Here is a 12,458-nt window from a genome sequence, read left to right on the forward strand (position 1 = left end):
TACCAAAGTCTGCTGAAGCACAGACAGCATAGAAAACTGTTCTAAATCAAGCAAGGTAAATAGTTTACTGCTATGAGGAGAAAATATGGCGGAAATAGGATGCAGGTCAGGCAACATCTGTGGAAAGAGAAATAGTTAATGTTTCAGGCTAACAATTCTTTGTCAGATGCAGGATTTTCTGGTTTTGTTTCACAGCAGTTTCTTTTTCAGCTATTTTCACAGGAAAAATAATTCTCTGATTATCTGAACTGTTCAATACAAATACAAATGTCCCAGCCATCCAATATACCACCTTGAAAGAATTACTCACCGCCCCATGGCTGTCTGTTTTGAACTCAGATAATTTAAGGGTAATCTTGGGATTCTTGCTCCCTATAAGGATAAATTACAACATCAATTATTTAAACTAATAAAGTTGTTGGTTCTGTTTATACTGCAGTATTGTTTACAAGAGTACATTTATCCACTTTTGGTATTCTGCATTGTCATAGACAAGGCCAGCATTCATTACCCTCAGGAACCCATGCTGCTTTTGAAATGCTACAGTCCTTCTGGTGAAGATAGTCACATGACTGAGTGAAAAATAAAGTCTCAAAAAATATTACATTATTATACACAAAGCAATATGCAATAAAACAGCAGCTAAAGTTTCTGCCACTTATAGGTACTAAGCCCATGGTTCAACAGATCGGATCAAAGACTGATAAAAGCAAAATAGATAATTGATTGAGCTCTATAATAATTCTCAGAAGAGTTACATTTTAAAAATCTTTTATGGACACAGATGTTAGAAAAAATGAAGTTCCAATTTTTAAATATAGTTCTCACAAAAACTTAAGTTTTAAACAATTCCCCTTCTCTAAAAAAAATAGAAAAATGTTAGAGAACATTAAAACAGAACAACTTAAGTACATGATAGAGAAGTTTCAACACAGCTTTTCAGTAAAATATACCTATGTTTTTAATTGTAATTAAGTCTTACAACACATCACTAAGCATCACTATAACTTCTGTCTTCCACTGCAATACAGACTTGCTGTCTTCACAGAATTCGTTCCGTAGGACAATTATCCCTTTATAAACTTCATTACAATATTAATGACACTAAACCAATACAATACTGTAAGTATATAACTGCAGATTCATACTAGGACAGTATGGCATGTTCAAAAATGTTAGGCAATTCAGAATGGATATATTCTGACAACTGCTTAGCATATTCCTGTGGAGTGCTGACACAAAATGCTTGAACATAAAACAAACCACTGCAGATTTACCTGCTGAGTTCTTCTAGTAGTTTACTTTCTCTTTCCGCAGAGTGCTTTTCATTGTAGTGTAATGAAAACACACACTCAAGAGTTTGAACCCTTCAATAGTGGCATCCGTTAGTCTCGTGAGACCATGGATCTGCGCCTGGAAGGTTTCCAGGGTGCAGGCCTGGGCAAGATTGTGTGGAAGGTCGACAGTTACCCATGCAGCAAGCCTCCCCTCTCCATGACACCGATGTTGTCCAAGGGGAGGGCAAGGGCCGATACAGCTTGGCACCAGTGTCGTTGCAGGAGTTGCCAGTACGAGGTTGAAGGCAATGTCGGACTGCCTTAGAGACTCCAGCTCCGGATTTGTCCTCAGGGTTTACTCCCGAAGCCTTTCCCATATGGCCGCAAGGCAGCGGAGGTTTGAAATCAGAGTTTTCCCTCTCTTAGATGGACTGCCTTCGCAGGCTGACGAGCTCCATCTACCCGAAATATTTAAAAATAAAAATAACCCTTCAATATTTAAAAATAAAATTGCATCTGCCTGTGCTATTTGCCGCTGGAACCTGGTGTGCACCTTGCCCTCCTTGCTGCAGCATCAGGAACTTGGCATGAATTCCCCATCCTCCACTGGCACCATTGTACCACCGTCTCCATATGTTGATACACCTACTTGATACTGTGGTATCTTTGTCGGATGTGATTGAAATTGTCAGTATGATGAAAACTGCTGTTAGCCCTTCTTTTCTTTCGCCTAGACATTTCTCTTTGGTTGAGTTTGTCACTGAACTGACAGTGCTTGTAAAGGCTCCGTATCAACGTAGATGATAGCTGCTTTCCACACATTCAATGGCAGGTGACAGGAAATCTGGATACTCGGCTACCACATTTGACAGCTGTTTCACGTCCCCAGTAGTGGCTCACACTCGTGCTGAGCATGTGCAGTCCCAAGTCCCACATTTCAGTATCGAGCACCTGTGAATTGCTTCAGCCCTCAAAACGCTCAATGCCAGCCCTCACCGACAGCTTCTCCATGGTGCACTGTGGGAGACGCACTGTTCCAAGGATGCCAGTGAAGGGTAGGGATCTGCATTATTTCCAGCGTAGCAAGTTGTTGTAACAGTGAGGATTAGGAGTGCTGGAATATTCGAGTTTCACGTATCTGGCACAATGCATCGACAAACATCTAAATATATTACAATTATTCTTCCTCACACTGATTCCACTACTACACACAATCCTAAGAACCCACACGAGTATAAGTGCAATATTAGTAAATTGTTTCAGATTTACGACACCTCAGCTTTTTAAAGGAAATCATTACAGATCCATCTGAACTGCACAAATCTAGTTGCCTAATCCAAGGAGTAGCTACTGAAAACATATGTACTATATCATTAAAACTTACAGAGTAATCATTATTTTTTATGAAGCCAATATATCTCTAACCTGTTCTTGGGTATCTATATGCATCAGCTTTCCTCTCTTCCAATGCAGGAGATGGGACATGAATGATCTCAACTTCTGATTCATCTACTTCTTCATACAACAGATAATAAGTTCTCACACCATCTGAATCTGAAAGGCAAATCAAAAATGTTTTTATACAAGTCAAGCTGAGGCTGACTATTGCACTTGGCCTTAGACAGCTACCATAAAGTCCTCAGTTAAAAAAAAACACAAATGAATGAACCAGTTTATATAAATGATCTTCTGAGAGTATGGGATATCATAAATGATTTTTTTAATCTGATTAAATACTTATGAAAACATTTTTCTCATTTAGCAAGCAATTTTTATGCAAGGTTCTACAAACAGCAAAATATATCAGTCACTTTATTTGTTTTAGTGATGTTGGTTGAGGGTATAAGCAACATTGTATTCCTAAGGAATTAAAGTGTACTTTAGTTATTAAAGGGTGTCTGGCATGAGTCTCCAGGTATCTACCAAATGGTCTGAGTTGTGGGGAAATGGTGGCTCAGATTTAGCATGAAAATATTAAAATTTCCCTCCTAGCGCTGAGCAACTTTGGTCTTTTCATGCAGTTGTCAAAATCCTCAATTTGAAGTCAGCAATCTACAATCATCTTAATTCAACCACCCACAAGTATACTATGGCTACAAGAGCAGGTCAAAGACAGAGAGATTTCAAATTTGAGTAACTCACTTCATAATTTTCCAAAGCCTTTCCATTAACTACAAGACATGGTACAAGGCAGGAGCAAAGTAATACTCTCCAATTTTGCATATGAGTGTGCTGACAAAAATTCACAAGCCTCAAGGTAGACTGCTTGATCAACATACAAATACCACCTTAAACATTCATGCCAATATTTAACGATACACTGTGGCTATGCCTGGTGTTATTTACAGGAAGCATGGACCAACCCACCAAGACCATATGGACAGCATTCACTGCCTAGAAGTAACGGAGCTGCAGACACATGGCACATGAGAATATCACCGCCTTCAACCCACATATTAGTCATTCCGCCATTGTCATCAGGCCAGAATCCACAGCTACCTCTTAACAGCATTCTGGAAGAACCTTCAGCACAAAGTGCACAGCATTTCAAGAGGATTGTTCACCATCTCCCTAAGACCAATTACATCTGAACAGTAAATGCTAGCCTTGACAGAAACATACACAGTTTACAAATGTATTAATGTTAAACCGCATTATTAGTTTCCAGATTAATGAGGAAGGAAGCAGTGCTGCTTAGCTTTGGAGAATCAAGTCAGGCAAGGGGGTGTGTTGCACCACAATATCCCACTGGTTAAATGGCATTCTCAGTCAGATGAATCATCTGTGTTAGCCTACTGACTATGAATTCATATCCAGACTTGGATTATGATGTAACTTCAAAGTTGATTGAGGAACTACAGTTTTCAAGAAAGTACTTGAAGGGCTGTCATACAGCACAGAAACTGGTCCTTCAGTCCACCATGCCCATATTACTATTAAGTATATATCTATACTAATCCTATTTACCAGAACTGGGTCCATAGCCTTCCATGCCTTGGAGATTTGAGAGGTTGTTCATATGCATTTTAAAGTTTGTGGCAGAACCTGCTTTTATCAGCTTCTAAGGTACTCTGCAACCACCCTGTCAATGAAAAAACTTTCCTCAGATCCCCTGTAACCCTCATACACCTTTACTATCTAGTTTTAGATGTTTCTATTATGGGGTAAAGTATATATGCATATTGTATCTTCATCCCTCAATTTTGTACATCTCTCAGGTCTCTCCTCAGACTCCTTCATTCCAAGGATAACAAACCCAGTCTATCCAGTCACTCTTTGTAACTGGAACAATCCGTCAAAGGAAACATCCTGGTGAATCTCCTCTGGACCCTTTGAGGTACAATCACATCCTTCCTAGGATGTAGTGACCAAGGCCGCACACAATATTCCAACTATGGCCTAATGAAAGTTCTATAAAGTTGTATCATAACTTCCATATAATAAAAAATGAAGCAGAGAAAGTAATGATCATATTTAGTTGATGTTGAACTTAAGCATTTATTGACTAATATTAGGGAATCATTGCTTTACCTTCATTTCCTGTAGGACACCACCAGTAACCTGTAAACCTGTCAAATTCTTCCTGTATTACAAAAGTTGCTACTCCCGCAGATTTGGGATCATCTATTACATTAGGCAAACCTGGAAAGCAGGTGATTGTCTTGGTTAAAACGCATTCTCTAAACATTTCAATATAAAAGAACATTAAGTCAATAACTCAACATGTTTTTCAGTCATAATTCTACAATCATCTGTTGCATATTTTAACCTAGAGCAAATTAGACAACTACCAAACTGAAAGTCACCCATTGCCAGTCACACAGTTCAAAAATTAAAACTTTTAAAGGCATTTTGCAAGTTTAAATGTTTGGAACATTGTCTTCTATACAAAGCTATAAATTTCATTTTACCATAGATTTCTAGGCAGTTGAACCGTATATTGTTCTAAGCATACAGGCCAGGTTTATTTCATGACTAATGTGGATTCCATCAGCTGATTAGTAATATTTACTTTGTGTTAGTAGGTAGTTTGTGCTCCATATTACAACTTGATCAATTCCAAACAGACATTCAGTTACACTGATGGACCAAATTCCTCAAGGACTCAGGTGCTGGCTAACCTTTTTACCTGACGTGAAAACATGCTTGTGAGCCTTAATAGCAAACCTGGTGAAAACGTTTAACTTAAAAACTCTGTTATGCTGAACCATAGCAGTTTTTTTGTCAGAAGCATGTGATATTAAAAGGCTTCAGAGAAATTCAATTTGCAGAGCCTTATAGGGGCTATACATATAATTTGGAAACAAGAGAATGGTTAAAAAAAAAAGGGCAATTGATATTGTTACTGTCATGTGTACAAAATAAAGTAAAAAGCTTTGTTTGTGTGCCATCCAGGCAGATCATGCCACATACAAGTACATCAAGGTAGCTTAAAGAAAAGAATGCAGAACATAGTGTTGCACTATGTTCTGGGAAAGCGTAGTGCAGGTAAACAAAGTGCAAGGGCTGCAACGAGATGGACTGGGAGATCTAGAGTTCACCTATAACATAAGAGAAGTTGTTCAGAAGCCTGATAAGAGTGGGATAGAAGTTATCCTCAAGTCTGATAGAACATACTTACAAGCTTTTGTAATTTGTGCCTGGTGGGGGAGGGGAGGAGAGAGAGTGAGTAGGGTGCGAGCAGTCCTTGATTATGCCGGCTGCTATGTCAAGGCCATTAGACAGAGGCTGAGGAGGGGAGGCCGGTTTGGGTATTGATAGTAGATGATCAGCCATGATCTCAGAATGGCGGTGCAGGTTCGAAGGGCTGAATGGTCTACTTCTGCACCTATTGTCTATTGAACTGGACTGCAGTTCATAACTTTCTGCAATTTCTTGCAGGCCAAGATACAGCTGTTGTCATAGTAAGGAAATTGGATTCAACAAGGGCAGGTTAGATAAGCAGATGAAGGTCAATGCACAAGAGTATTATGATGGACTTTAAAAAAAAAAAATTTTTTTTGACTTAAAAAAATAGTAAAACAGATTTGTAGGAAGTACGCTTAGACATGAGTTATCCATATAGATCACTAGGGTCTAAAGGCCTCTTTTCCTCTGTAGTAAAACTTTAGCTGTAACTGATCATTGTTGAGGACATTTGATATGACCATTAAACTTAGTTCCATCATCCCTTTCCCACAGCCCTCAGTCTTACAGCTCTTAAAACAGACCCTGCTGTAGTTGCAGAATAACCATGAACATATATAACTATAGTAAGCCTTCATCCATAGAACAATTATCACACATCAAGCAGGAAACAGGAGAAAACACAACGATATATTTCCTCCAGTTTAGAATGCTGCAGAGCATTTCCAGCATTTTCAGTTTGCTTTCCTAAATAATCACTGTCCTCAGAGAAGGGTTGGAAGGAATCCGTACAGGTGAATGTACTTGGTGTGTGAAGCAGCTTCACCAAACTGTTCAGCACTTGGTTTAAAGTAATACTAGGTGAGGCAGATCCTGCCTTGGAATGTTGTGGGGGCAAAATAGTGGTTCCCAGACCTGGTATTGCAAAACCAATCCCCAGATAGCTTTCCAACATTCATCTCGCACTGCAAACTTACTAAGCAATGGTAGATTGTCATACCTTTATGGCAAAATGTCAATCGTTTCTCTTCTCCAGTTACAATGTTTGATATCCACAAATCATTATTATTTATAAATGAAATGAAAGATGGATCTTCTGGACATATCTTGGGATCCATTCGAGGTCCTGAACATTGCGTCTTGATCTCGACTGGCTTCATTGGCGATATCTATAAAAGAGACTGAGCTAGTAAAGAAAGAATACATACCATTCATGATAGCAAAGCATCATTTTGCCAGCTACAGGTTAGATATAGGTAATAAAGAACCAACAACTTTACTTAGGAAAAGACACCAAAATATGACATCAGCTTGTCAGAGAAGATTTAATGATGCTTTATTATTGCTCCATTCAGACTTTCTCCTTTTCTCTCCCTGAAGGTACATCACCTTAACCAAATGACATTCCTAATGTTTGACTCTAAACATTGAATAAAAGCTTATTCAGTTGTTCCTCCCCCCAGCTCAAGTTATCTAGCAAAGCAAAGCCATGTTTTATCTCCACTAAATCCAAGCATCATAACAACCGTTGCTGACATAAGCAGTTAAGATATGAAGCCTTCCTGCTTGCAAAGGTCGACATCAAAAATTAAATGCTATTTTCCTCAAACAAAGCAGCAAGGGAGGTATTCATAATTCTGAAACCATTTGTTCACCACAATACTTGGGAGAACTCGTTTTTAAATAGTCTGATCCTTGCTTAAAAAAAACTCTTCACAAACCACCCGAGACATCACCTGTTAGTGGACTATTCAAACATAGAGGGCATTTCAACTCGACCTAAACCCACCTTCAAGACAGGTCACCATGATCTACTTGGTCTAACCACATAGACACTATGGTCAGGAAATCTCACCAACGCTTCTACTTCCTCAAAAGGCTAAAGGAATGTGTCATTTTGCCATCAGCCCTAACTGATTATTATCCATAAAAACCATCCTATCTGGATGCATAATGGCTCGGTATGGCAACTGTTCTGCACATGACCACGAGAAACTATAGACAATTGTGGACACAGCTCAACACATCATGGAAACCAACCTCCCCTCTATGGACTTTATCTGTACTCTCACTACCTCAGTTGAGCAGCCAGCACAATCAAAGACTCCCCACCTCGCACATTCTCTCTTCTCCACTCTTCCATCGGGTGGAAGACACAAAAGCCTGAGCACATCTACAATCAGGCTCAAGGACAGCTTCTATTCTGCAGTCATTAGACTATTAAATACTTCCCTAGTACGTAAAGATGGACTCTCGACTTGACTTTACAATCTACCTTATTATGATCTAGTACAATATTGTTCACCAACACTGCACTTTCTTTGTAGCTGTTACACTTTTTTCTTCATTCTGTTATTGTTTTACCTTGTTCTACCTCAGTACTCTCTGTAAAGACCTGATCTGTATGAACAGTATGCAAGACAAGCTTTTCAGAGTGTCTCGGTACGTGTGACAATAATAAACCAATTCCAATTCCATGCGCCAGGATTTACTTAATAGCCGTGGTCCCCAACCACCGGGCCGCAAAGCATGTGCTACTGGGCTGCGAAGAAACGATATGAGTCAGCTGCACCTTTCCTCATTCCCTGTCACGCACTGTTTAACTTGAACATAGGGTTGCCAACTGTCCCGTATTAGCCGGGACATCCTGTATATTGAGACTAGTTGGTTCGTCCCATATGAGACCGCCTTTGTCCCGTATTTCCCCCGCTAAGGTAGAGCGTTCCTATGAAACCATTTGTGCCGGGGGACTTCTGGTAGAGCTCATGGAGTGAAGTCGTGTTCTTGACTCGCTCCATCACCTCTGAGTTTTTTTTCCTATGATCAGCTATATTTAACTAACCATTAAGGCATCGACTTTTACAATCATCTGAAATAAATTGGGCTTTTTGATATTTGGATGCTTTTAAGGTCTGCTATGGCTAAGAACGAAAAAAATGGGAAAGACGGCAAACCTCTGGTTAGACCGAAAGGTACCGATCTCCCTCTGACTGAACCACCTTTGACTCTGAAAGCTATATCGGATCTAATTCAAAGGGAGATATCAACCTCTATAAAGGAGCTGATTCGTGCGGAAATTTCAATTAATTTCCAGAAAATTGCCGATTCAATCGATAAAATGCAAACATATATCACGGAACATCAGTCGGCTATATTTAATCTTCAAAAATCCACGCAACAAAATGAACTCAAGATGGAGAAAATTGAAGAATTACTATAATGAAGAAAAAACTTGACTTTCTGACTTTTAAAAACTCTGACTTAGAATCCAGAATGCGACGGCAGAATATTTGAATTATTGGTGTTCGTGAAGCTGCTGAATCTGACAACCCTATAAAGTTTTTTTCTCAACTTTTAAAAGATGCATTTCCTACCGTATTTCCTGACCAACCACCGTTATTGGATCGGGCTCACAGAGTTCCATCATACTCGTCTAAGTCAGATAAACCTCAGCATGTCATTTTACGTTTTCATTACTTTCAAGACAAGGAGAAACTGCTTCGATTTGTTCGATCTAAAGGTTACATTGATTTTTTGGATCTTCAGTTCCGATTCGTGGAGGATTTCAGCAAACAGATTCGGGATCAATGGGTTCGTTACAGATCTGTGATGTCGGAACTCTACAGGATGGATTTAAAACCAGCGCTGCTTTACCCAGCGCGTTTAAGGATCCGCACGCTTGACGGAGCTTTCCGTTTTTTTGAATCTCCATCGGATGCCCAGAGTCATCTGGATCAATTTTCACCTTCAACCTCTTAATCGTAATTTTTCACTATCTCTGTTTGATCGGAGGTTGTGAATCTGTCGGGTTTAATTTTTGTTTGCTTTATATGGGCAGAAAAGTTTATTTTTGATTAATTAATATGGTTGCCAAACTTTTTTTCTAACTGCGTCATTCCTTTCTTTTTCCTTGGGGATTATGGGTGGTTATTCCCTTAGTATCATTTTGCGTATTTCCTTTGAGGCCTTAAATTTCGTAGTCTTTAAATGTACTTTTTTTTGTAGGTTTTCCTAACTAGTTTATATTAATAATTTCATTTCTTTTTTTTTGGTTAATCATTGGATCTGTGGTCTGTTACGGTTTTCTTTATATTTTCTGGCTTTTTCTCTGTTTTACATTGTGCTTGTCTTAATTGATCTACCTTTTTTTTATTCTTCTACTGTTTTATAACCAGCTGATCTTTTTTATATTTACACTTTTTTTAGTAAGCGTCTATCGGAAGTCATGGGGGTAGTTTTAGTGCTTGCTTCTTTCTGGCGGGTCTGTTTTAGATTTAGCCTTCAGGTCATGGGGTGGGGGGTGGTGGGAAGGGCTTCACGTTTTAGTTTTTCTGTTCTTGGGCTACTTACATTACTGAAGCATTGGTTGCGTTCTCCTTCCCGTTATCTCTGGTTTGTTCTGCTCCCTTTCCGGGTTCGTGGGTCGAACCTATCGTCAATCCTTTTTTTTGCGGGTTGACTTTAGGGTTTATGGAGTCTATTATTAATTTTGACTCCTGGAATACTAATGGTTTTAATCATCCTATTAAAAGGAAAAAAGTTTTTAAAGTATTCCGGAGACTTAAAGCACATGTTCTATTTTTACAAGAGACCCATGTACAGAGGGGGGACAGACTACGTTTTTTTAAATTCTGGAAGGAACAACAGTTTCATTCGAACTCTAACGCTAAGATTCGAGGCGTCTCTATTTTTATAGACTCCTCAGTTACTTTTGTACAACATGATATTATCTCTGATCCGAATGGTAGATTTTTACTAGTTAGTGGTCTACTATTTAATGAAAAGGTAGTTTTGATCAATGTTTATGCACCCAATATGGACTGTGCGGAATTTTATAAATCATTATTTAATCGGTTCCCGAATTTGAATGAGTTTTCCTTGATCTGGGGTGGAGATCTTAATACTTGCTCATCCTCAGTTTTAGACCGTTCGGCTCCTTTACGGACTTTACCCAATAAATCTGCAACTTTGATTAACTCATTCCTCTCTGATTCTGGGTCGACAGACATCTGGCGTTTTTTGCATCCCCAGGAAAAAGATTTTTCTTTTTTTTCACATGTTCACGATTCCTATTCAAGAATTGATTATTTCTTTATTGATTCTTGGTTTATCTCTTCAGTGATTAAATGTGATTATGACTCTATTACCATTTCGGATCATGCCCCACTTAAGCTTTCTATTAAAATTCAGGTCAATGCACAAAATAATAGACAATGGCGTTTTAATTCGTTGCTGCTTCAGGACTCGGATTTTGTTAACTTTATGAATGAACAGATTGATCTTTTTTTTACAATCAACTACACTGACGATATTTCTGTGAACATTCTTTGGGATACTTTTAAAGCTTATATTCGTGGTCAGATTATTTCGTATTCTGCTGCTTTGAGAAAGAAGCTGAAGCAGGAGGAGCTGGTCATTGTGGACAAGATTAAGGAAATTGATAAGAAATATGTTACAGCTCCCTCTGAGGAGTTGTATAAACAAAGAGCTGAACTTCAAATGGAACATAGTTTATCACTTTCGTCTTCGATTGTAAACCAATTAAAGAAAACAAAAAGTGAATTTTATGTACACAGTGACAAAGTTGGCAAATTGTTGGCTAACCAGTTGAAGTCTAATTATACTAAATCTCAAATTAATCACATTTATAATCAAAATGATCGATTGATATTTGATCATGCGGAGATTAGTCAAACCTTTTTTGATTTTTATTCTTCTTTATATCAATCTGAGTCTTTATGAGACTCTAAATATATGAACGACTTTTTAGATAACCTAGATTTCCCTGAGATTTCACAGGATATGTCTTCTATGCTAGATACTCCCAGTACCACTGATGAGATTAAGAATGTTATTTCCTCTATGAACCTGGGGAAAGCTCCTGGCCCTGATGGGTTTACCGTGGAATTTTGTAGGTTTTTTGCACCTTCATTAATCCCTTGGTTCGGTAGGGTTTTGGGGGCTTCATTAAAACTTGGTAAACTTCCCGAATCCTTCTATAGAGCGTCAATCTCTCTAATATTAAAGAAGGATAAAGATCCTGCTCAATGTGCATCTTATAGACCAATATCTTTATTAAATGTTGATTCTAAAATTTTTTCTAAATTATTAGCAAACAGATTAGAAAAAGTTCTCCCTTTTATTATTTCGGAAGACCAAACGGGTTTTATTAAAGGTCGTTACTCTTTCTATAATATTCGCACACTGCTAAATATTGTTTATAGCCCCTCACAAAATGTTCCTGAGTGTGTTATCTCTTTAGATGCTGAAAAAGCTTTTGATAGAGTAGAATGGCCTTACTTATTTAAGGTGCTTGAAATGTTTAATTTTAGCTCGAAATTTATATCTTGGATCAAACTGTTATATCATTCTCCTATGGCCTCGGTCCGTACTAACTCCTTAAGCTCACCTTTTTTCCCCCTTTTTCGAGGTACTCGACAACGTTGTCCTCTTAGTCCTTTATTATTTGATATTGCATTAGAGCCTTTTGCAATTGCCATTCAAGAATCTCCAAATATTATTGGGATAACTCGGGGCTTAAAGTCCCATAAAATA

The 12,458-nt window shown here is 38.4% G+C and overlaps 1 protein-coding gene across 6 annotated transcripts in view; it reads right to left on the minus strand.

Annotated features, from left to right (window-relative positions):
- LOC134337533 (dipeptidyl peptidase 9-like) overlaps positions 1-12,458 on the minus strand; it is a 124,386-nt gene that overhangs the window by 42,280 nt on the left and 69,648 nt on the right. For all 6 annotated transcript variants that reach the window (XM_063032630.1, XM_063032629.1, XM_063032631.1 and 3 more), the window contains 4 exons: positions 6,904-7,072; positions 4,809-4,919; positions 2,703-2,831; positions 311-372 (listed from right to left, as the gene is read on the minus strand). In XM_063032630.1, the coding sequence (XP_062888700.1) occupies positions 311-372; positions 2,703-2,831; positions 4,809-4,919; positions 6,904-7,072 (471 nt within the window). The remainder of the gene's footprint in view (positions 1-310; positions 373-2,702; positions 2,832-4,808; positions 4,920-6,903; positions 7,073-12,458) is intronic.

The sequence above is a fragment of the Mobula hypostoma genome, chromosome 24 (genome assembly GCF_963921235.1).
Source record: "Mobula hypostoma chromosome 24, sMobHyp1.1, whole genome shotgun sequence".
Lineage (NCBI taxonomy): Eukaryota > Metazoa > Chordata > Chondrichthyes > Myliobatiformes > Myliobatidae > Mobula > Mobula hypostoma.